The following is a 23,326-nucleotide window of genomic DNA, read 5'->3' as shown; positions in this document are numbered from 1 at the left end:
TAGGTTTCCGATTCCTTTCTGTATCCATGCTGTCCTGGGGACAGGGCATGCTGCCTGGCTTTGGGGAGCGGCTGACCGAGTGGCTGAGTATTGCTAAGAAGCAGGTGATGGGATCTTGAGGAAACTGGGAGGTGGACTTCATGCTGGGCTTTATGCAGGAATAGCAGGGCATTATGCTTCAGCCTGCTGGAGGACAGAGGTGGGGGTATGTATGAGGTGAGCAAGCAGCCGTTTCCAGGCGCTGCAGGAGACCAATGGCTGTCCTGCACAGCATGCTTTCAGGAACCAAAAAACCACAGCAAGCCCGCAGTAAAGAGCAGCATGCGCTGGGCTGAAATCCCCTCTCCCTCCTCAGCGCAGCTGTGTTCCTGAGCCCTGCCCAGTTCAGCTGCTGCCGAGAAGTTTGCTGATGCACACAATTGCGCTGACCTGCAGCAATGCCAGAGGCTCGCGTTTGCGCAAGGCCACGCGGCTGCATCTTCCTCCCCGCCGTCTGCCAGCACAGCCGTTCCCAGAGTCGTGGGGACAGGAGCGGGTCGTAGATGTGGGTGGCAACACATGTGTTATCATTGTACTGTTATGACAAACCTCCACCTCTGGGTGGATGGAAAGGAGTGACATTTTTATCGGTGGATTGCTGTACTCTGAGGAATTGCATAGGCAAAAGGAGGCTCTGCTTTGTTATGTTTTGGTCGCCGCAGTGTGTTTTCATCTCTTTAATATCCTTGAGCAAGAAGGGATCCTGTGCGTGGGTAGGATTTTACAACAGCTTTCTTCTGTTACCAGTTACGTACAAATTGCTCCTGCCTTCTGGCTTCAGGCAACAGGTGGTGCTGCCCCCTCTTTGGGCACAGGCACAGACCAGCCCTTGAGACTCCGATGCCGAGAGCCTGGGAAGAAGAGGTGGGAACAAACTGTGCTTGTGTTTTTCCCTTGGGCTAGTCGTAGGGATCGGATTTGTTCCCACCAGGGATGTCTTTTGTCATGATCTCTCTCATTTCCTCACTTCTCTTCTTGTCAATGATCTCCATCTCACGCATTTTCTGCAAAGTACAAAGAGGAAGAGCTGAGCGGGGAGAATGCTGGCAGCTTTCTTTTCTTCTTTTGCCAACCCCAAGAACAAAGCTTCTATTTCCCTGATTTAAGTTACAAGCAGACATGGAAAAAAAGGCTGAAAACCTCTATCCCCCATTCCCCAAATTCTTGTCTGTCCTGTGCCATGAAGGGAAACACAGTTCTCTCCCCTTTCTCCTTCCCTGCTCAGGTAGTGGAAGGAGAATCTGCTTTAAGGTTTCTGACACTAGGGATTCCCTCCACGTGCTGCACAGCCAATGTCGCCAGGGCCCTCACGTACCTGTGAGATTTCAGCGAGGACAATCCTTCGATAATTCGTGCCCTGTCCTAGAGCTTCCATCTCTGCCAGGAACTCCTTCCTCTCCTGAACTTCATTCACCACTGACAGGTAAGAGAAAACACTGTGGAAACAGGATTCAGCCAAAAGGCAAGAAAACACGTTTCTGTCTAGATCTGAACCCCCAATTTCCTAGCTCTGCTTGAGGTCCCGCCAGAGGAAGGGTGATGTCTGCTGTAACACTCATCTTGAGCATGTCATCAAAATACCTCAGTAGTCCCTTACACAATGGGAAAAGTCCCCCCCTGCCCATCTTCTTACTGCTCCCCATCTTGCAAGAATGGTAACTTTCTAGTTTTCTTTGTACAGACAATTCTCTGTTGCTTGTGGGCAATTTAACTGGTCTGTGGATGGAGACAGAACCTGCTTAAAGCCATTGAGGTTCATTAATTGACATGCATCACCCAGTGACCACAACCATCTCTGCTCCCAGGACCAGCACAGGCACAGAACATTAGCTGCTGCTTTGCAGCACAGACCTGCAGCCAGCTGGTCCAAATCTTGCCACAGTACAAAGTACATGGGTATTTCAGATGTGTTAAGGACAACGCTCAGCTTGCGCCAAGTTTTAGAGGATACAAAGCATGCGTGAAGCCAGCCACTCTGGCCTCCCTCCAGCAGGGACCAAAGCACCCATTCTGTACATGTTATTCTAGCATTGTCCATCTTTGTGCTGCCCAGGCTAGCGAAGGGCTGGCTGGGGTGTAGACGCACATTGAAGATTCGAGCGCAGAGAGGTATTAGGCAGGGTTTTGCCATCCCAGAATACTCTGCAGGCCAAAGCCCATCACTGCTTAAAATTCTGCTCGACATTTAAGCTTTGCTAGTGTAACTGCTCTGATCTTGGAGTGGAAGAAAACAGAGCCCAAACCACAGTCAGGCTGTCAAGCGTCCTAGTCTATGTTGAGTTACGCTGGCTGGAAGAAGGACCCACAGTACCTGGGCTTCCTGCCCAGGTCACCCTGCGCGTCCCCAGCGTATTCCCCTGCCAGCAGAGTTCACTTTGTGCGGGCAGCCCACGGAGCTTGAATCTGCCAGCAAACCTCTGCAGTACAAGCTCTGTGAGGACAGCTGGATCACAGCGTCACAGCAGCCAGTCCTTTCTCTTGGAAAATGGGCTTTGTGCCTCCTTCCGCAACGGGCTTCAGGTTACCGGCAACATGGCCTGCCACCCCAGCCCTGGGAGGGAGCCGGCTTCCCAGGCTTCCCGCCTGCCTTCCTCCAGGGTACGTAAAGACATACATTCTTCAAACCGGTCAAGCTCAGGTATCTCCTCTTCCTTTGTCTGAACCAGCATCTGCTTCACCTTGTGCTCCACCACATCCTTCCCAGTCGCTAAGATGTTTTGGAGCCTTTGCTTCTCCTTTTCCAAATCTCCTGTGAATTCCAAGGGTGGAAATAAATGATTAGCAGCCTGTCTCCTCAGGGAGGTGCCTGGCCACACTGCTTCTCTGCTAATGATGCTAGAGGAAGCGTTACATTAACGACAGCCCCATCAGACTGAACTGCGCAAGCACAGCACAGGTGTACCCACAACGAAGAGCCAACCAAACTGGCATCCATAAGCTAGAAAATTACATAGCACTCCCTTCTTACGCAAGGACTGTGCAAGTTCCTATCACCTGTCACCCCCCTAGCCAGCGGGCAGCAGTCAGCAAGCAGTTACAGCAGATGTTCCCTCAGAGATCCATTTTTAAAACATCTTTGAAAACAGAAAGCGTGAGGATGAAGAGCAATTAAGATACTCCCTGCCACTGCTCAGATTGCAGGCAGGGGATGGACGTGAGGCGAAGAGAGGGACTGGGCGGCATCATTTATTTATTAGTGGTGTTTGCCGACTTACGCCTTGCCCGTGGCTTGAATTTCTCTCGGGCGTAGGCATCTCCTGCCTGGCAGACCTTGGCAGGTCGGAGATGTGGTTTAGCTGAAAGCCTGCTTGGCTGACAAACTGGTGGGGAGAAAGCAGGCGCTGGCTCTTTGCTGGATGTGGGGTGGCACTGGAGGGGCAGGGTACCTCCTCCTGGAGAACAAACCGAAAATAACAGTAAGTCAGACAGAGAGGAGCCTGGATGGATGGCCCTGGGCTACCACCAGCAGAAGATCTGCCTGTTGATCCACTGTAGCACCACAAGCAAAGACCCCGGGTGCCACAGATGTCTCGTCCTGCTTGTTGGTGCGTGCCGACTGAGACAGACTGGTTCAAGTCACGCCATTGCGTCTTGTTCCCCGGATGACCCTTGGGGACACCTCGCCCCGTACGTCCCCACGTGTCAGCAGCAGCCGTGCTGCTGTTTTAAAGCACTTGCCCATCCCAGCAGGCTGCGGGCGAGTGCCCCCGACTCATGGTGAGCAGCAAAAGCTCTTCACCGCAGCACAGCACCGGGCGGGAGAGCGAGAGGGCCGTCACTCACGTTTCACGCAGTCCATCAGGTATCGCTTCTGGAAACGCGTCAGTTTCGACTCCTCCATCATCGCTGAAAAACATGACGTATGGGCAAAGACGGCAGCCCTCGGGGGCTCCGCGCCTTCCCTCCGGCAGCGGGGGCGGGCTGGGGAACCCGTCCCGCCGCCAACCCCTCCTCGCAACCCGAACCCAAGGGCGAAGGTGCAGCTTCAGAAGACTCGGGCCGCGGCGGCGCCACCGGCGCCGGGCCCGCCCGGTTCCCCCGCTCCCGCCGAGGGAACGGCCGTGAGACGCTTCACTTCAGGGCGGGGGCTCCTCCCCAGGACGAGCCGGATCCCGGCGCTCCGGCAGTGCGCGGGCTAAGGGAAGGCCGAGCAGCTGGGCCCGGCCCCGCCCCGCTCCCCCGTTACCTCTCAGCAGCTCCCGCGTTCCCGGGCTGTATTGGGCCGGCCCGGCAGCGCGCCCGCCGCCGCCTCCCCCCGCCGCGGCCGAGGTCCCACCGCAGCCCGGCACCCCGCCGCCTCCCCGCCTGCCGCCGGGCTCGGCCGCCGCGGGCCCTGACGTCACGTCGCGGCGCTCCGACGTCTCCATAGCGACGAGCGGCGCCCCGGGAGAGAACGGAGGCGCGGGGGGTAGGGGGGGCAACGCGGCGGCGCGTCGCCACGGCAACGGCGCCGCCGGGGCACTTCCGGTAGCGTCACGGCGGGCACCCGGAAGTGGTTCGTACTTCCGCCAGGCAGGAAGGCGGCGGGGAGGCAACATGTCTGACAACGAGGACAAGTGAGAGCGGGGTCGGCCGGGGGTGGGAAGGGGAGGCGGCGGCGGCGGCGTATCGTATCGCGCCCCGGGGCGTCGGGTCGGGGGGAGCCTGTGGCAGGGGCGGCCCGGCCCGCGACGTGTGTGTCCCTCCCGCAGTTTTGACGGGGACGACTTCGACGATGTGGAGGAGGATGAGGGCCTGGAGGACCTGGAGAATGCGGAGGAGGTGGGTGTCCCGCGGGCCACCGCCCCAGCCGGCCCGGGCAGGCTTTGCCGGTACCGCAGGCCTGCGTCGCGGCCCGGCTAGGCGGTCGCTGGGGCTGGGGGGGCCTCAGGGGCTCTCCCAACAGCGCGAGGCCTCGCTGGTGGGCGCAGCCGAGCTGGAGCGCTGGTCTGCTTTCCCCAGGAGGGACAGGAGAACGTGGAAATCCTCCCCTCAGGAGAGCGGCAGCAGGCGAACCAGAAGCGGATCACTACCCCCTACATGACCAAATACGAGCGAGCCAGAGTCCTGGGCACTCGTGCCCTCCAGATAGCGTGAGTATCCCGAGAATTGCCACAGCCTCTCCTCCCTTCCCTGTTAAAGCTGGTTTTCTCCTTCCTTAAAAACTCCTGGATCTCATGTAATCCCTTACATGACTGCTGAGCTTGCATATCACCATCTTGGTCAATGCTGAAGCACAGGACCGTGGAGCTCTTAGTTGCACTGAAGTCTCTGTATCTCTCCCTGGCTGAGACTGTGGTACTTGTGCCTAGAAAGGGGGGCATTCAGCAGCTGCAATGAATCTAGGCCACAGGCAAAATGAACAGAGGTTGTGACAAGCTGATCCTGGTTTCTGCCTTTCATAAAAGAGCCAATGTGGGCTGGAAAGCTCAGAACTGGTTTACAAAAGCCAACGTTGGAGCGAGGGATGCTCCAGAGTGTCTTCAGCGGATACTACAGGGCTGTAGGAATTGGTAATGGAGTAACCAACCTGAAATCTGTTTTAAATGCAGTTGCACTGTGGCAAGCTCTAAGTTTTTTAAAATATTTAGAATAACGGGGCCTCATTTATGATAGGTAATAACATTTGAATCCTATTTTGAGTGCTCTTAAGGTTGGCTGCTCTCAACTTGATCCATTTATCTGTCTAGACTTGTTTTAATAATACATACTAAAAAGTTTTGCACTTTTTGAAAAACTGCCTTATAAGCCAGATTATTAGGCTGTGGCAAAGTTTGTCTGAAAGCACGTCTCTGACTTCCATGTTGGTTATATCCACCCTCAAAATAATGCCTCTTCTCTACATTGTTTAGAAGCTCATATGTGGTCATCAGATCTTTCCTTAATCATCACTTTGCCAAGCTATTCTTTGCACAGTCTCCACTCTGTGAAGCTGTTCCATGCACATTCTTTCAACTGGTGGAAGGCCAGAAAAATGAGGGAGATGAGATGGGCCCGTGCCAGGCCTTTAATCCAAAATGCTCTGGCGCCTGGTTCTGCTTCACCTACATATTCTGCCTTCAGTGCTGAACCTAGGCCAGCAGCAGCCCCCAGTGGCCTTATCCACGCATAACGTGAGCTTTCTTTGCTGCTGCTGTCTAATGGGTGGATATCGTCACCCACGTTTGCTCTGCTGTTACAACCCTCTGCAAAATGCTTAATTCTTAATTCCTAGAGGTAGAATGCATCGTAAATCCAGCCCCTCGCTTTCCCCCAAACAAAGCCTGGATGGTGTGAGCAAATCAGAACGTAAGAGATGTGCTGGAGTTGTAGGAGGCTCATTTTACAGTGTGTCCACCCTCTTTATTGGGTTCCTCTTAGAACCACTCTTTTCCTTACATTTAAGTACAGCAGAGGGTGGCTAGAAGGGTGTGGATCTAACAGGCTCTCAAGCCTCAGCTGGTCAGCAGAGGCTGAGGGATGAGGCAAGAAGAACAGTCAAGTAAAAGCTCAGTCCATAACCATTTGGGGGAATTTTCTTCCCAAAGTGCATAAGAGAGCAAATCAAACTTGCCAAGGTGGTGTCCCACCCTCCTACTTTACTGGCCGTTGTCCAGATGACGTAGCTAGGCGCGTGCTTAGCTGTCCCTTTTCCTTCTCTGTACGTTCTCTCAAATGGTTGTTGTTCTGTCCCAGGATGTGTGCCCCTGTGATGGTGGAGTTGGAAGGGGAGACAGATCCCTTGCTGATTGCCATGAAAGAACTCAAGTAAGTCCCAGACTTCGACGGTAAGCGTATTGATTTCCATAAAGCAAGCAGTCCTCTCCTCATGCCAGCATTTAGCAGCCTATTCCAAGACAACCTTGTCTTCCCTCAATAACAGTGAGCACTACAGTTGCCTTCCCCTTTTTCACCTTGGGACTTCTCCGCAGCTGCTCTCTCCCATCCTAGTTGCTTGTGCAAAGTACAGATGGTTAGGAGTGCTCTGACCTCTTTTACTTTGGAGTCCAAGTGTTCTTTATTTCTATGATGAGAACCCAAGATCCTCATCTTTCTGCAATCAGTTCAGTTCCCTGAATGGAACTGATTTGAAGCAGCCGTTTGAACATACCTGTGTTCAAATGAAGTGCTGGCAAACAATAAAATAAGGGTCAGGCTGGTGGTGTGGAGACCCCATTAAGAATGTTCTTTTCCCGCACCCTTCCACACTTGGCTTATTGTGCTTGTGGGGAGGCACGTCCCCTGCTTACAAGAAGATAAATAAATCCTTTCTCACTGTAGCAGAAGCAGCTTCTGGATGACCACTTACAGGCCCACCTTTCCACAGAAGAGCTCCCTGCCGGCCCACAGTTTGCCTGCATGGTCAGTGACCTAGATCACACGCAGGTATCCTTCAAGCAGAGCAACTGGACACCATTACCGATTAAGTCCCTATTCTTGAACTGAATTGTTCATCTGCTCCCCCAGTTTCTCAGTGCCTTGCAGTTGCTTTTGCAGATTTTACAGCTCCTGTTATCATTGCCAAAAGTTCCTTAGGTCATGTTCCTGTCAGATCTCCAAGCTCAGTCTGAGTTGCTTCTGGTCACTGTCTGAGCGTGAGCTCTAGAAAGTAAGTCAGGGTGTGACAAAGTATAGTGGCATCCTGTTCTGTGCCAAAATTCAGTTGTAATTCTTGGCATGAGAGAGCTACTTTGCTACTGGAAAAACAACGGCCCTGAATGTGATCATTAAAGAAGTTGTATTACTTTTCAAGTCTGATACGGTTGAAACCTGATGCCCTGGTTAGATTCCAGACTGTCTGATTACATTCCGCTGACTTAAATCTACTTCCATTAAGTTAATTTGTGTTCAGCATTTTCTTGCTTTCTAATTGGAGCTACTGTTAGCAGATGCTGTGTTCCACCCCAGCTGTACCAGGTTTTGGTCCTGATTAGTCCCTATTTCATGTATCCTTCTTGAAATGTAACTGATCTCAGGGTGCGAAATACTCTGTGAATATCATTTTTTTGTGAAGGTTCTCAGAATTCTGCCACTCTCGTAGTGTCTTATGGGGAAAAATATTCCATCAAACAAAAAGTGGATTTGTTCTTCAAGTCCCTGATTTTTTTCCCCCCTATATCTTAGTTAGATGCTTGGTGTTGTCTCATAGTGGGTTCAGATCACAGTGCTCAATTCCTGCAGTAGCAACAGAGGGCTGACCTGTAGGTTTTTGGTTGTTTTGAGTCTAAGTGTGCTCAGTGCTTTGCACCTACAAAAAGAGAGGAAGATGTTGGGACTTCCCTCTACTGTATAATAGCAAATCACTGGTGCTACACAGATCTTTCAGTTAAACCTGATGAGCTTACTGAAGCCACTAAGGCAGGGCACCTCAGTTCCCATTGCCTGCTGAAGTGGTATAGTGAAGGCTCTGGCATTTCTTTTCACCTCTCTGTCTTCCCTTCAGAGCACGCAAGATCCCCATAATCATCCGTCGTTACCTTCCAGACGGGAGCTATGAAGACTGGGGTGTGGATGAGTTAATTATCACAGACTGATCAGCCTCCAGCCATTGTTTTGGTTCTTTCCTTCTCCAGAGATGTTTCTATTTTTGTTTATATTTGTGTAAATAAATTATGAACCTCCCCATTTTAAGTTAAATGTGGGTTTGTTTGTTTGTTTTCCTCCCAGCTTCTCTTTCATCTCAGTCCTACATGCCCAAGAGAAGACTTTCTTACTTCTCTCCACCAGCTTGGTCATGATTTCTTCTGTGTCATGGGCTGTGTTAATAAGATTAGGGAGCCAAGTGCTGTGCTTTTCTTGCAGCTTTTTTAACCTGCAAAGGCCATACCTTCTAGCTAGGCTAAAGACTGCAGTAGCTACTTCCTCCTCCTCCAGCACCGCTCCTCCCTGGTTATAGGACCAATAGCCAATTAAACTCCTGCTGTATAAAAGTGCTCTTGCAGGTACTTTGGCTTCAGAAAGACTCCAGCCCTCCACCCCGTCCCTTCTTAAAACAGGAGTGCTGAGACACCTCCATTGCTTCCCCTAGACAGTTGGGCCTTTGTGCCCTGAGCAGGTTGCTGTGGAAACCCCCAATTTCCTCTCTGGCCGGGGCTGGCTGTGGGGCTTCTCAGGAGTATTGTAGAGCAGCTCTCATCAAATCACCTATTGTTTCCCTGCTCCTGCTGCTTATCAGAGGTGGGGATCCCCTTTCAGTGGCACTGCCCCAGCCGGAAGCGTGGTCGCCACTCGCGGTCCCACCAGCTCGGCAGTCGTAGGTTGTTGCTGCGTTTGCTCCTCTTTCAGCCTTTTTCTGACATGCGGTTGGAACTAACGGTCCTGAGTGTGTGGGTGCTCTTCGGCCATCTCGGTTGTACTTACTCTGGTGGTTCTTACAGTGGCACAACAGTAGTTAAATCCTAGAGTTCCTTTAATCTGTAGTGTGATGAAAGATCAGTCATTTGTCCCCTTAAGGCACCTGCACTCCTGCCTCTGACGTGCAGGGAGGTTACGTGCTCAAATCAAGAGGAGCTGGGTGGATGCATTACAATCTGCAAGGGCCTCCAGCCAGCCACTGCCTGGTTTCCGTTTCTTGATCTTTTGTGTACGCCACGGTTCTTGCTCTGCATGAGGAAGATTGAGCTCTTGGGCAGAAAACATTGAGTCTTTTTCAATTATCATATTAAAAAGTGCCCATGGAATTTTTGTTTTCATTTTTTAAAGAGGAGAAGAGAGAAGGTGCACCTATGGTTTCTACTTTACATTGATTTTTCTCTTTGCACTGGTCCAGGAAGAATCTTTCCAACTAGTTTGTGTTAAAGCTTGTGCTTATATATAAAGCATGCATTCTCCATGCTGTATGTGTGGTCGGTGGCTGCAGATGAGCATCTACGTCCCAAAGGGAGTTTATATCCACCTGCCTGGGAATTCAGCTCATATAACTAGCCATGTATGTCATTCTCTTACTGCTCCCTGTAAAAGCACCGGTCCATCCTTCCTCTGTTGGTGTGCACAGGAGAAGCTGGTTTTGGAGGCGAGAATGCAAGAGCTGAATGAGTCCCTGGGCGAAATGACAGGTCAAAGGAAATGTGGAGACGGTTGCAGGTGTGGGAAGGGGGTCGACTGTGAGGAACACAAATGCTTCCTGGTCCAGGCCATCCCTACCAAGAAAAGGTTAATTTGCAGCACTGTGGCCTTCAGCCTTCTCCCCCCACCCACCGTGGAATCCTTTAATCATGTTGGTGCGGTGAAATTTCAGCCCTGAAATGGTGCCTTTGTGCAATCGTTTTGGCGTCCGCCATGGAGCGCGGGGGTCGTTTTCTTGTCCTTTTTTTTTTTTTTTTTTAAATGGCTTCTTTGTTCCCTACCCGCCTCCCCTCCCCAGCCTTGCATCTGTATCAGATACGATTAAAGGGATAGGGAAGGATGCCGGGCCAGCTCCTGCTAGGCTACAAGAGGAGTGGTTAACCCCTCTGTTACCCCGGTATTCTCAGTCCTGTCTTAGTTGTGAGGACCCTCCTAGATGAGAGGAGGCATCCCATTCCGCTAGAGAATGGTTGAGGCAGAGCCCACTCACTTCCTTAATTTGCTTTTTGAAGAGCCAGAGAAGGTACTTGTGTGTGGTTAAGAACTTTCTTTTTCCGCTCTTCTGTTCGTCCACACCATGTCCCTTCTCTCTCCCACCCCTGTGATCAGGTCTCCTACCCCTAACTCCACCATGGCTTCCCATCTTCCTTTGTGCTCCTGACCTGGTCAGCAGTGCAGTAGTTCGCTTCCGGACTCTTCCCGCAGCCTGTAATTTGGGGTAGAGATTTCTCCTCCTCTCCCGTGAATGGCCACAGTCCTATTTTGTATGGAGCTCTTTAGCTGGCATCACCAGTGTTAGATCCATTAAGCCATTCTGCTGATGATGCTCTTGGCCCTATGCAGGACTTCATCCAAATAGTGCTGTGAGTTTTAAAAAGCTTTGAACGTGTTCCACAGTTCCTAGACGTCCTGCTTGCTCTACTCACCCATAAAGCGTTTAGTGAACACAAACTCACTGGATCGATCACATGCATCTGCATTGAAACCTTTGGAATCAATTTGTAATTGTTGTGGAGTCTCTGTGTTAATTGGGATCCTACCTTGCTACCATTGGTCTTGAGAGGTGTTCTTAAGCAGACTGATATCTGCTGTACGTTTTCTTTCCAAACATCTTCAGATAGCCTCCCAGGACCTGACTACACCCAGGATGTCTTCCTCAACAAGTAAAATCATCTATCCTTCATCTATGCTTGAATATACTCTCTGAGTGTGAGTGTGTGTGTTTCTATTTAGGTTCTTGCTTGAGGAAGGCAAGAGGCCGGGGGGGTGAGTTTCTACGAAGAAACGAATGCTTCCAAAATACACAAGTTTGGGGGGGGAAGTTTTTTTTTGAAGGTACGTCATCTGCCACTTGGTGATGAGGAACCAAGAGGAGAAACCCCACACTCCTATTCTGAAGAGCATTAACAATCACACTAAGAAATTCTTGGGTGAAGCACGTGCAAAACAGTGCTTTTCTTAATTGCATGTGCTGAATCGTAGCTGAAGACCAGAAATCAGTGTTACTACATTTCTCACTGAAGAAATGACCAGAGCTGGGGTGTGAACAGGAGATGAGTCTCGTCTCCGTGAAGGAGTCTGGTAAGCCAGTCAGAGTTCTGCCCGTGTCCTCTTCATGACAGGCAGAGGAAGGCTGTGCACAGGATCCGTGTGGTGGTGGTGTGACCCATCGTACACGTACTGGGGGAAAAAACAGAGACTTTCAGGAAAGAAGTCAAAAAAAGAAGACACATGAAAATGAAACTTTTAAGTTTATTATTCCATATGTTTAATGCAGAGTTAATGGTGCTAGGACAGCATAGAGACTGGGGAGAGGGAGGTGGGGGAGGAAGGTGCTACTTGCATAAATAAGGGGACAGGGCTGGAAGAGGTTACATGTGTACAGGGAGCAAATATTCTACATGATCTTTTCAGACACCACAAGGAGAAGTCATCCATAGCTAAGGGAGGCAGGAACGGCATCTGACAGTCATATCAGCAGAGGGGAAACAGCGGCACCAATCACAGTCCATGTTTGGTCAAAGCACTTTATCTTTCTAGACTGGAATATCCATTGGAAGGTCCCACAACATGCCTCTGCGATCAATTGCCAGGAGTCATTTTTTCCTGCAGCAACTTTTGTGCCAGTTCACTCCCTGGCATGACAAACCACCCCAGTCCTGGAGGTGACAAAGGAGAAGTAAGCAGACTGTCCTCAGGTGTTGGGTTGAAAAAAGGAGGTTGATCTGACTGCAAGAGCTGGTTGTTTCCAGTTTGAAACCCAAAGGGGAAAACGAATTCTTTTGCACATAAATAGGCTTATGTTCTTTACACTCATCCAAGATTGGGTGCGTGTCTACCTTGCTTAAAGCCGCAGGAGTATCTTTGCATCTTCAGCATAGGTAGGAGGGAGGCGTTGACTGACTGGAAGACATGATGAACAAACGAGCGGGGATGCACACCCCATCAGCCTGAGTTTGGAGTGGAGATGCAAGGAGAGTATTGGAATGTACTTGGGGTGTTGGCAAGTTTCAGGCAGGCACAGTCAGACGTGGAAGAGCAAGGACCAAGTTTGCTCAGAGGTTGTTTGGGATACTGAAGAGATTAGAAAGGACTGAGATGCCAGAAATGCCAGACATAAATGAACAATACAGAGTAATTGTAAGAAAGGAGGATTCACCCACAGCACCTTAATGATCCATCGGTCCTTCCCCACCTCTCCTACACCTCCATACATGAACACACGTGCGCACACAGGCTATGATACAAGTAACGCTAAGACCAACAATGTGGTTCCTGAGTCCTACACGTTGTTCAGGCAAGCCTTAAAATCTCCATGCAGGAAAGAGTGTGGGATTAAACAGAGACAGGGTGGAGAGAAGAAGCAGGGAGAAAAGCTAGGATGCAGCTGTGGAAATCAGCAGGGAAGCAAGCGTAGGTTGGTCTTCCAATGGGGTTCAAGATTCATGCACGTGTGAATCTTAGGCAGGACTGCTGCACGACACTGATCGCAAGGAAGCCGGCCATGCCGTCCTCCCTACTACTCCTCCCATAACATGTTCACCAAGGCTGAGCAACCACCCTTCACCCACAGCAGGTGACAAAGTGTTGGCCGTTGTGGCCTGTTGGAAACACTTGCTCACTCCCTGGAGTAGTTTGGGGAGGGGAAGGAAAGGACAGTCTCTCTCATCGTACAGTCCAGGGTGCGCACAACGAAACCCACCACGGACCAGTCACTCCATGTCTAGAATCCTCCTCATCTAGAAGGCCAATAAGGTGTCGCAAGCCAATCGTGTGGCCTGCGTGAAATCGGTAAAGGGTGAAAGGACGAAAAACCTTCCTCTAGGCGGGTGAGCCAGCGATAGCCGGGGTCGAGAAAGGCACTTCTGTATACTCAGTGGGTTCTGGTGGCTGGATGGCACTGAGTGACCTCGGAGTTCGGAGGCTCTTCTGCCTGTGCTGATTCTTCGGAGCCTTTCCGTCGCTGCTTCGGTCACTGTTCCCCATTCCCTACGGTCTGGAGAGAGTCGTATACACAGGCTGTTCCCAATGTGTGGGGCTATGGGACTGTGGCACAGAGGGTGCAGGGTCAGAGATGGCAGTGTAAAGGGGACGTTGGGAAGGTCCCATATAGGAGAAGGCAGAGTAGAGGCCAGAGGCTTGGCTGGAATGGCTGTAGTAGGGTCCCGAGGGCTGGTGGTCCGGGTAGTCAAACTGGGGCCTGGAGATGGAGGGGAAGGCTGAACCGTAGTGGGGCAGACTCAGGGATGTGTAAGCTATCTGGGAGGTGGAGGGCTGGTCAGTGTAATGACCTCCAGGGGCGGACCCCTCCGTTTTCACCTGGGCTTTGGAGTCTACCACCGATGAGGTGGCAGTGGGCAAGGAGACTCCATGCTGCTTGGAGATCCAGGCAGAGTGTCCGCTGGCTGCAGCCAGGGCGCTCCCGAGGCCATAGCCAGCAGCCGCCGCTGCTGCATAGCCCCCAACATGGCCTGGGTGGCCGGCGTGTCCGTTGGGCGGCAGGTATTGGTCGAATTCATTGACATCGAAGGTCTCCATGTTGGACATCACTTCATGGCTGATCTCCCCGATGTCCACATTGCCAAAGTCAATGTGTGGCTTTCCCCCTTCCCCCAGGGAACGCCCTTCTCGTTTGGAGTCGGCTTTGCCTGCCTGCAGCTCGGTCTTAGGGGTGGTAGGAGGTGTGGGGGGGCCGTGGCTCTGACCTGCAACGTGAAAAACATTTTGAGGAGGAAAGAGAGAGGAGAGGTGAGTTACCACTTTATGCGTGGGCTTTATACACATGCCAGCTCCACTCCTCCCAGTTTGCCAGTAACTGTCCAGCTGGAGACTGCAGTGGAGGGAGAGAGAAATAGCCAGCCAAAACCAAACCTTTTTATATCATCTTGTGGAAAAAGAGAGAGGGTGCAATGACACCCTGCCTGACCAGAGGAATGCAAGTGCCCGTGAAACGTGGACACGTCACTATGCTGCTGCTCCAGCAGAGGTTTTTGGGTCACAAGCAAGATGTGAGCCACATTGCTAAGGCTTTCACTGTGATGACTTGGTCTTTTTGAGCCTCCGGGTTGGCTGTAACATGTCAGTATGTTCACTGAGACCTGGGACTCACCTGAGGAGTGTTCTGGGTGGCCGTCGGACATGGGTGACCCTTCGCCGGGATGCCTGTGATCCAGGTGGGTGTTTTTGTAGTGGGCCTGGATGGCGGCAGCCCCTCCAGCCTCCCCCTCCACCTGGCCTTCACCCTCGCCCTGTGTGGCCTTGCCATTTTTCCGCCGGCGGGGCTGGTACTTGTAATCGGGATGGTCTTTCTTGTGCTGCATCCTCAGCCGCTCTGCCTCTTCAATAAAGGGCCGCTTGTCGCTTTCGTTCAACAGCCTGCAGAGACCAAGGTGGTAAAGAGGAGAAGAGGGGAAGGAGAGGGGCAGGTACGTCAGAAAAAAACGCACCTATACACAGGGTTGTGGGACACAGCAGGTAAATCTAGATGTCAGTGTGTTGCCCCATTGAGGGTATTTCCCAGAACAACAAGGGAGAGCTTGGTGGTGTTTCAGTGGGGACAGAAATGTTCTCCTCGTCCTCCTTAATTATTAAGCCCTGACACTGGTTGGTGCCAGCGCTGGGTCCCCCTTCCTCAGCTGCGTGATGCTTCTCACCTCAGTAAGTTCAATACCCTCTCTTACATTGCCCAAAGGCAAAGCGCAGCCTTTCATAGCCGTGTAAAGTAAGGCTGGACAAGCTGCTGTCAAAGACTTTGGGCAAATGAAGGGCAGTTGGGATCATCATTTGGACTAAGGGCACACCCTTGCTACCTCCTGCATGTCTCTTGCTCGTCCCCAGACTCTTTTTATTCCAGTTTAACCTCCCACCCTTCCATAGGCTCTGCTCCAAGTTTGAAGCTCTACTGAGCGCAAATGGCAGCAGTCGGTGTTGGCTCCACAGTACCCATGTTGCTGTGTGGAACTTGCTGGGCCTTTAAGCATCTTGCAATATCCTAGAAGGGAATTAAGGAAAATTTCAAAGGGGGGGAAATAGTGTGTTCTGCTATTGCTGGAGCCCCTGCTCACCTTAGACATGGATAATGCAAAAGGCTGAAGCACAAAGGACCAGCCCTTCTTGAACTTAGCCGAGCAGTTGTGAAAAATGTAGCCGCTACATTGCTAGCCTTGTAGAAATAGATAAGCTTTGGTCTCTGGATGAAAGGCACTGCAAAAATGTAAGCTCCTTCTCTGTATTCCTGCCAGATCATGGGCTGCTGTAGTTAAGACGATAGGCTTTCTGAGGAAATGGTGAAATGCGCGGGCAGGATGGCTCAGAGCACTTGAAGATGAGATCAACCTCATTGCTCAAGCCTTTAGCAGCGTCTAGGCTGGAAGCACTTCAGTTTCATTTTATGATTTTTCCCCTTAAATATTCTTGTGACTCAAAGTCATGCTGCTTGCAACCAGAAACCAGTGCTCTCGGAAGGGACCAGTCTTCCCATAACTTGCAACTCCAACAGCCGTTAGAAATGGCAGGGCTCTCAAACGGCAGAAAGTACTCCATTTATGAGATGCCGCCTTCTCCCCAAGAAAAGAACTACCTGGGGGTGGGGCTGTGCCAGCACCTTGGTACCCCTGAAGCCTTAGCACTAAAATGGGACTAATTTTGTTAAGCTGTAGGCACTGAGGAAGATACAAAGGCCTGAACTGGCCTGAAAAACTGAAGACAAAGAGGAAGCATGGCTCAAGGAGCACACAGATAAAACTGGCAGGGGATCAAAGCAGTCGCCAGCAAGTAATGGGTTGGTTCCTAAGCACCCCCTTTCCCCCTGCTCCTTGTGCATCCCCTCGGCCGGCAGCTAGAAGGTGTATGGCACGGGCTGGAGCCCATTACGGTCCTGACCTGGGTTCACTCCAGGCAGCCTGAGCAAGTCGCGGGCACACACCACATTCCTCCACTGCCTTAATCCTGGAGATTAAAGCAACTGAGCCACCGTGAATCCAACACCAGCTTTCCTGTCTCCCTTCCGCCACCGTACACTATGCTCACACGTCCCAGAGGGCTCTAATCCCTCAGCCTGCGCTGCTCCAGACGGCCCTCCAAGGGGTCCAAAGGGACATCATGGCCAACCCTCAAAGGCATCGTGGACTGGGACACGACCTTGCCTTGGCAAAACTTTCATCCTTGCAGAATGCCCATCTCCATGGAAGATGCAGGAAAACCTGCAGCCTTGCAACCCAGGACATTTCACTACGAGGCAGCCAGGCTCCGGCATCCCTGCACTCCCAGCCCAGATGGTGCTAAAGCTAATAAGATGCTGTGGTTGGGAATGAAAGGTCTCTTTCTATGTGAGCACCTCTCGGAGCGAGAGGGCTGTAGGCTGCACAGCCAGCTTTGATCTGCAGGGCATACTGCATGGCGAGCGCGGAGCAGAGCCTCCCATGGAGACCGAAGCTCAGCCTCCTAGATCTGTCTCATAGATGGCGTGAACCAGAGCCGCTTGAGGCTGTGCAGGAGTCAGATCCCTGCCCTCTGAGCTATGCCCGACTGTGTCACCTCCTCTCCCCTTGACAGCAGCCCACGGGCAGTGCCACCAGCAGGAGAGCAGCAAGTCCACTCCCCGCATCTTTGCCTTCTCCTTTCCAAGGCTGCCTGCTCCCTCCTCCCTCCTGCTGGGATCAGAGCTCAAATCGGCTTTAGCAAAGTGAAACTGGTGAGAGCAGGCAAAGGCCAGGAGATTTGGGGGGATTTGGATTTCACTCGCTTCCTGCCCTCCCACTCCTGCCCCCCACGCTCCTTAGGCCATAATGCAAAGGAATCTCGCACGGGCAGAGAAGTTATGGATCACAGAGCAAAGCCCTTCATGGGGCTTAACTGAGCCCTCGCAACCCGCCCCGACACAAAATGCTCACCCCCGAGCCGAAGGGAGAGGGGCAAGCATCCAGCGCCCTGCTCCAGGAGGGGAAAGAAGGGCTAAAATCTTTCTGCCCACCTCTTGCAGCCTCCCCTTCTGCTGCCTGGCATTGCACCGCGCTGCGTGCCAGGCGACTGGCTCGGCGGCCAGAGGCCTGACCCTGTGCCGGGACTCGGCTGCCGATGAGTCAGTGTAGTGATGGGGTTGGGCGTAGGGGCAGATGCACGGCAAGGGCTGGCTGGGAGCAGAAAGCAGCCAGGTGGGCTCTCCTACACGTCCACGGCCCCAGATTTTGTGGGCATGACCCTATTCCCTGGGTGCTGCCACCCCCATGCAAAGATCCCTCCATCGGGTCCCCTCACTCCTCCCTACCGAGCCTTCCTCCCTCTCTTCCCGTGCCTCGCTTGTTTTCGGCCCGGGAGGTGGTGCTGGTTGGCATTTTGGCTGAGAGTCACGCCGGCATTTTGGCTGAGAGTCATGCTGACATTTTCAGTGGCCGGCCTCCATTTGAGAGCTGCTCCCTGTCCCACCCCAGGGAAGGAAAGCAGCCAAGGTGAGATTTCATGACCGTCAAGCACAGAAACCCTCCCTTCTTTTTTAGTATATGTGGTTTGTCGACTGCACCCCTCACACACCATAAGTGGGTACAGACTGGGGGAGGTGGATCGGGCCATAAGCCCCCCGGCACTGCACTTGGGGCCAGGCGGGTAGCGCGACCATTGGGGCATGTCCTGCAGCCCTTCCCAGCGAGGGCTGGGGCCCATGGGGAACACGGCTGTGGCACAAAGCTGGAGCAAAGACCGGGCTTAAAAAAAAAGCCCAGCCCATTTTGCAGAGAAGAGCACATGGGACAGCACTGGGGTTATCGCTCAATCTGCTAGCTGCCTTTCAAGAAGATTTCCCAGCCTCTGCTGTCCCCACCCAGTGCCGATTGCTGGGGACGTGCTTGATTTAATGGTGGTCTGCAGGCAGTCTCTGTGCTCACCAGCACTCGTCTCTCTCTGCCTAACGTGCCCTTTACCTGTATAAGCTCAGAGCAGCCTACGTGGAAATACAAGTCGCCCGCATTTTCCAAAGCGACTAGTGGTACAGGCTGTAGGGTTTGGGTGGCCACCTTGTAAGGGTGGGGATACGTGAACAGCCAGGACCCTTGTCAAATATTTGAGACTAAGCCGTCCAGAGCAAAACCCAGTTGTACCGACGCGTAGGAGCTGTACCTTGGGGACAGCGTAGATGAGGGCAATGGAAACCTGAATGGAGGAAGACCCAGCCATACCGTGGCTGGAAGGCGAGGCTCAGGGCTACTATCCTGGCAACCTTTGGGCCACCTCTCCTGGAGTTTTGTGGGCTGATATTTCCCCCCCAACCTCACAGAAAGACACATGCACGTGGTTCTGCCCAGGCCAGATACTGACTGCACCCATAACTCAGCTTACTCTGCAGTATGATCCCCGTAGGGGCTGACACGGCTTGGAGAACCACAGCCTGCACTAGGGACGCTCGGAGAGGAGACGTGTTCAAGCAAAGCAGTCGGGTGGCAAACCCAGCAGCATGCAACAACCCCAGGCCTGATCCCGCAAGCTTCTCTGCCTGACCCATGCTCCCTGGCCGCACGGTGCCCTAAGAAACACCCAGGCACCTTGACCATTGTCCGGTGGCAGCGTCCCCGTGCTCCAAGTGCCATGCAGCCAGCGGTGGGAGCCGTGCCCTGGGAACAGGGAGGCAGTCGGGTGCGTGAATGTGGCCACGGGCCAGGGGATGTGTCTCCCTGCGCTCTGAATGCGATACCTGTGGAAGGTTTCGCTGCTCTGCTATATTTTCAAGGGAAATGCAGTGTCCAGAGGGAGGCTATTGCTCTAAAATCTGGCAATATTTTGCAATAAAGGAATGATAGCTTGAAATAACACTTCGGGAACAAAAAAGGTGGGTTGGTCCCCCCCACACCCCTTCCAGCACAGCTTCACAGTCCAGAGGCTGGCAGCAGAGCCCCAAGCAGGAGCAAGTGCCCTGGTAAAGGGAAGGGAAGGCAGCGGGGAACAAAGCAGGAAAGAGCATCAGATGAGACATCTGCAATCATGCCCTGCCTTTGACTTCCCAAAGAAATCTCTTTGCTGGGATTACAGTAGACACCAACAGGTCGGGGTAAATGGAGTGATGTAGCAGAGGGAGAAGCTAATGCCCAAGGGCTTGGTTACTTGCGAGTAAGGAGCTTTGAAGCCAGGAGGACACCTGGGCATCAGCTGCTGGACGGGGTGTGTTTTGCTTCTGCTTGGAAAAATGTCTTTTGGCCCATCCAAGGTTGAGGGCTTCCTCCACGAAATGCTGTCAGGGCAGGAGAGAGAATGAGAGGGCCCGTTTGCATGAGCCTCGGTTTGCGTTGGCTGGTGCAAGGCCAAGGGGGGTCGGTGCTGGGGACTTGTGGCAGAAAGTGTTTATAACGGGTTGATGGGGTTATTGGCAGAGTCCGTCAGATGGGAAAGAAGTGGCACGGCCAGCCTGACACGGTTGGCTTGGGCACGACAGCTCTCTGCATAGCCACGGGCTGGCTGCGATCAGTCGGGGCAGCCCGTCGGTCTGCCAGAGGAAGGAAGAGCGGGTTGAAGCCAAAATGAAAATGGGCGCAACAAACTGGTGGGGCCAGAAGGACGAGCGTGTGTGTGCCGGCAAGAAGGGAGGGTGTCTTTCCGGGTGCAAAGGGAGATGGGGCTGGTTTGAGCCACTATGTTGCAAGAGATCTGCTAAGGCTGGGACTGTTGCAGGTCTCTTCCCTTCTGCTAAGCCTCAGCCCCCCTTTCTAGCAGGGTCTCTCCTTGTTCATCTCGCTGCACCTGCATGGCCTGCCAAAACTGGGACCACCCTGTGAAGGACGGGTGCAGGGCTCCAACCGCCTGGCTCCCTTCCCCTGACCTTCCTCCTCGGCTGTAACTTGGTCTCCCACTTGCTCTGCGGCACTGCGTGGAAAATAACCCCTGTTGGCATTGGGACCCGAGTTCAAACAGGCTCGAGGCAGCCACCAGTGAGTTAAGTTGGATGGGGCTCAGCCCAGTTCCTGCTAGTGCACAGCTTGGCCCAACAGAGAGGGTGAGCCCAGAAAACAAGATCTCCCCTGGCAGTCAGGCAGGAGAGGACCAGGACAAGAGTGTCCTGGTCCGGAACAACAGGGGAAGTTAGTGGGAAACACGTGGAAAGGGCTGCCGCCCAGGATGGAGGTGAGCTCTGCTGAGGAAGCCTTCACTATATCCAACCACCACTCGTGCCCCAGTCACCAACCGTGCCTCCTGCAAGGGGGCTCCCCGCAGGGAAGGAAGTCCTTTCAAGGGACACCCCTTCCATCCCGCTAAGTCTCCATCCTTCCATGTGACCACACAGTCCTCTCCAGGACACCTCCGGACCTCAGCCCTCACGCTCCCCTCCGGCCGCCCGCTCTTACCTCCAGAGCTTCCCCAAGGTCTTACTGAGCTCGGCGTTGTGGAGGTGCGGGTACTGGTCAGCCAATTTCCTCCGGGCAGCTTGTGCCCAGACCATGAAGGCGTTCATGGGCCGCTTGACGTGGGGTTTGCTCTTGTTACTTCCATTGACCCGGACGGGCATGGGTACCAGGGTCCAGTCATAGCCGCTCAGCACCTGGCTGACTGCCTCGCGGATGCACACCGGGAACTTGTCATCGTCCGCCTCTGAGTCTTGCTGTTCCTTCTTGACCTTCCCCATCTCCCCGTTCCCAGAGCCGGCAAGGTGCGGGGAGTTGTCCGACGCCATGGAGGGTCCTGGTGAGAGGCAGTGGTGGTCTTCAGAGCCCACCGGGCTCATCTCCACCTCCGAAAGGTCTTGGTCGTCAGCCATCGTTGCTCTCGAGCCGTCTCTCTCTTCCTTCTTGGTGTCCTTCTTCTCACTGGGGAGGGGAGGGAGGAAGACAAAAACAAAGGAAAGAAAGGAAAGAGAGAGGAAAAAGAGGGAAAAGGAGAAGCAACCACCAAATCTGAAAGGGACTCCAAGGTCTCTGAAGAGCTGACCACGAGACAGGGGCCGCTTGATAAAAGCGCAAGCAAAGCAATTGCCATGCACACCGCAAAACCCGTGATCCATGGGGGTGGGGATGGGTCGGGGCCCCTGATTAATTGGGATATCGCTCCCTATCTCTGCAATCGTCTGGAGCTTACATGTGCGAAAGGGCCTGCAGGAAGAGGGATAAGGGGGGTTGGGGACCTGAAAGGAGAGAGACATGGACTGTCCTGCCCGGGCGCAGCTCCCCACGGGGAGCGGGATGGCGGAGACGGCCACAAAACTTGTGTGGGGAAGTGCCCCTTTCTTTCGAAGACGTGCGGTGAAACGCCAGCACGGTGCCCCGAGGGGAGGCGTGGGAGGGGGAGCGCTGGCACCGTATCGATAAACCAGAAGGGACCTATATCCTGGCTACCGGGGAAGCTGAGCGGGCGGCACCACCCAGCAGGGAACCAGCCCGGGCCCGGGATCCACACCCAGAAACCCTGATCCCGGCTGTGGGAAAGTGCCTCTGCGGGGACACCCCATCACTCACCCTCCTCTTGCAACTCATAAACCGAAGACTTAAAATACATCTATATTGCATCCACACACACATGCCTGTCCATATATATGTATGCATATACATACTTACATTTTTTTATATATGTATACAGATAGAAACACAAACCAAATTTAACTTTGAGACAAGCTAAGGCTTTGGGTTGCCTGCCCCACACACTCCTCCTCTCTCCTGTCTGCAGTCACCTCTAAAAGTCCCTGCTGCCGTGCAGCAGTTCCCCCCTTGGAGAAAGAAACACTCTAAAAATAAAGGCCTCTCTATCCCCCCCATCCAGAAATACAAAAAAGAAGAAAGAAATGAAAAAAGAAGAAAAGAAGTGATAGAAAAGCATGCCTCTGGCTTAGCTGAAAAAGAGCCAACGCAGAGCAAGGGCTGCTATCCCTCCAGTTTCAGAGGGCAACACGGACCCTCGCTGGGGAAATCGAAAAAAGTAAGAGAAAGTAGGGGGGGAAAAAGCGCGAGGGAATGTGTGCGCGCGTGCAAGCGAGCTCAGGTAGGAAAACTTACGTTGCTGGCCGGTGTGCCGGGCAGATCCTGCAAGGGCTGTGATTTGTATCCCAATAGCCCCCCTCTTCTCCCTCCCAGCCCCGGCGGCGTCGGGGCGCGCGGCACGGGGAGGCTCTCAGGCGAGTGCCATTCCTAGAGGGAGGCTTGGTTTTTACTAATACCCCGGCTGGATGTCTCTAGCTGGCTTTGCTGCTTAGCACCGGGGGAGGGAAGGGCGGAAGGTGGAGCCAAGCACTCCTCAGAGCCAGAATACGGTCGGTCGGGGACGGTGGGGAGGGGACGCAGGCAGCCCCCCACCCCACCTCGGCCGCGGGCACGTTCCCTGCTTTCCCCCAGTGCCGGCTTCTTCACGAGAGCCGCAGGCGTTGGGCTGCTCTGGGCAGCGTGGCCCGGGGGGTTTGGGGTGGTGGGGTGCTGGAAGGGGTTTGGGGAGATGGGTGTGCACCCCAGGACTGGGATCCCCCTCCTTCCCCCTGCTAGTACGGTTGCTCCTGCGGGGTCTGGTGCCTGCCATGTGCCAAATGAGTCCCTGGTCCCCGTCATCACAGAGTCTCACGGGGACCCCGCTGTGCTGGAACAAGTTGGCCCAGGACGCTGGGGTCAAGACACTGCCAAAAGGGCATTCTCATTCAGACCTGAGTCTGCGGGGTGGGAAAGGGGGTGCAGGAGTTCAGGGGTGTCCTGAGGGTGGAGGACATCAGGTCCAGGGAAAATACCATGCTGCTGGACAGTGGATACCAGTTTGAACCTTCTTAGGACTTTTGCACCCTAGGAATGGGCTTGTCACAACATGTTCGTCTCTT

At 53.3% G+C, this 23,326-nt stretch overlaps 3 protein-coding genes across 8 annotated transcripts; 1 reads left to right on the top strand and 2 right to left on the bottom strand.

Annotated features, from left to right (window-relative positions):
* Positions 1 to 701: 701 nt before the first annotated feature.
* C1H22orf23 (chromosome 1 C22orf23 homolog) lies at positions 702 to 4,492 on the bottom strand. Of its 3 annotated transcripts, XM_075155470.1 has the most exons (7): positions 4,226 to 4,492; positions 3,823 to 3,885; positions 3,255 to 3,431; positions 2,654 to 2,788; positions 1,355 to 1,455; positions 968 to 1,043; positions 702 to 890 (listed from the first exon to the last, which is right to left on the bottom strand). In XM_075155470.1, the coding sequence occupies exons 1-7, from the start codon at positions 4,404 to 4,406 to the stop codon at positions 817 to 819; spliced, it is 807 nt and encodes a 268-aa protein (XP_075011571.1). In that variant the 5' UTR covers positions 4,407 to 4,492; the 3' UTR covers positions 702 to 816. The 3 variants fall into 3 exon arrangements, with proteins under 3 accessions (XP_075011571.1, XP_075011556.1, XP_075011563.1); XM_075155455.1 differs by having other exon boundaries at positions 702 to 1,043; positions 2,642 to 2,788; positions 4,226 to 4,484; XM_075155462.1 differs by having other exon boundaries at positions 702 to 1,043; positions 4,226 to 4,476.
* On the top strand, positions 4,488 to 12,378 carry POLR2F (RNA polymerase II, I and III subunit F). Of its 3 annotated transcripts, none has more exons than XM_075155508.1 (5): positions 4,488 to 4,595; positions 4,731 to 4,800; positions 4,981 to 5,111; positions 6,694 to 6,765; positions 7,279 to 8,109. In XM_075155508.1, exons 1-5 carry the CDS (start codon positions 4,576 to 4,578, stop codon positions 7,370 to 7,372), a joined length of 387 nt encoding a protein of 128 aa, XP_075011609.1. In that variant the 5' UTR covers positions 4,488 to 4,575; the 3' UTR covers positions 7,373 to 8,109. The 3 variants fall into 3 exon arrangements, with proteins under 3 accessions (XP_075011609.1, XP_075011601.1, XP_075011597.1); XM_075155500.1 differs by lacking the exon at positions 7,279 to 8,109 and adding an exon at positions 11,977 to 12,378 and having other exon boundaries at positions 4,489 to 4,595; XM_075155496.1 differs by lacking the exon at positions 7,279 to 8,109 and adding an exon at positions 8,441 to 8,634 and having other exon boundaries at positions 4,489 to 4,595.
* On the bottom strand, positions 11,797 to 22,984 carry SOX10 (SRY-box transcription factor 10). Of its 2 annotated transcripts, XM_075155401.1 has the most exons (4): positions 22,524 to 22,984; positions 20,886 to 21,344; positions 14,672 to 14,937; positions 11,797 to 14,267 (listed from the first exon to the last, which is right to left on the bottom strand). In XM_075155401.1, exons 2-4 carry the CDS (start codon positions 21,293 to 21,295, stop codon positions 13,552 to 13,554), a joined length of 1,392 nt encoding a protein of 463 aa, XP_075011502.1. In that variant the 5' UTR covers positions 21,296 to 21,344; positions 22,524 to 22,984; the 3' UTR covers positions 11,797 to 13,551. The 2 variants fall into 2 exon arrangements, with proteins under 2 accessions (XP_075011502.1, XP_075011494.1); XM_075155393.1 differs by lacking the exon at positions 22,524 to 22,984 and having other exon boundaries at positions 20,886 to 21,551.
* Between the last annotated feature and the right edge of the window lie 342 nt (positions 22,985 to 23,326).

Source organism: Calonectris borealis, chromosome 1, assembly GCF_964195595.1.
Source record: "Calonectris borealis chromosome 1, bCalBor7.hap1.2, whole genome shotgun sequence".
In the NCBI taxonomy this organism is placed as follows: Eukaryota; Metazoa; Chordata; class Aves; order Procellariiformes; family Procellariidae; genus Calonectris; species Calonectris borealis.
Note: the sequence above shows the minus strand (reverse complement) of the source record. Positions and strands in the feature narration are given on the sequence as shown.

Excerpts from the sequence above, each read along its gene's own strand:
- C1H22orf23 (XM_075155470.1), bottom strand. The coding sequence starts at position 4,406 with ATGGAGACGTCGGAGCGCCGCGACGTGACGTCAGGGCCCGCGGCGGCC. Across the intron at positions 3,886-4,225 it reads AACGCGGGAGCTGCTGAGAG|CGATGATGGAGGAGTCGAAA; the intron begins GTAACGGGGGAG and ends CATGTTTTTCAG. Across the intron at positions 891-967 it reads CATGACAAAAGACATCCCTG|GCTCTCGGCATCGGAGTCTC; the intron begins GTGGGAACAAAT and ends TCTTCTTCCCAG.
- POLR2F (XM_075155508.1), top strand. The coding sequence starts at position 4,576 with ATGTCTGACAACGAGGACAA. Across the intron at positions 4,596-4,730 it reads ATGTCTGACAACGAGGACAA|TTTTGACGGGGACGACTTCG; the intron begins GTGAGAGCGGGG and ends TCCCTCCCGCAG. Across the intron at positions 4,801-4,980 it reads ACCTGGAGAATGCGGAGGAG|GAGGGACAGGAGAACGTGGA; the intron begins GTGGGTGTCCCG and ends TGCTTTCCCCAG.
- SOX10 (XM_075155393.1), bottom strand. The coding sequence starts at position 21,538 with ATGGATCACGGGTTTTGCGGTGTGCATGGCAATTGCTTTGCTTGCGCT. Across the intron at positions 14,938-20,885 it reads ACCTTGGGGAAGCTCTGGAG|GCTGTTGAACGAAAGCGACA; the intron begins GTAAGAGCGGGC and ends TGGTCTCTGCAG. Across the intron at positions 14,268-14,671 it reads CCACCCAGAACACTCCTCAG|GTCAGAGCCACGGCCCCCCC; the intron begins GTGAGTCCCAGG and ends TTCACGTTGCAG.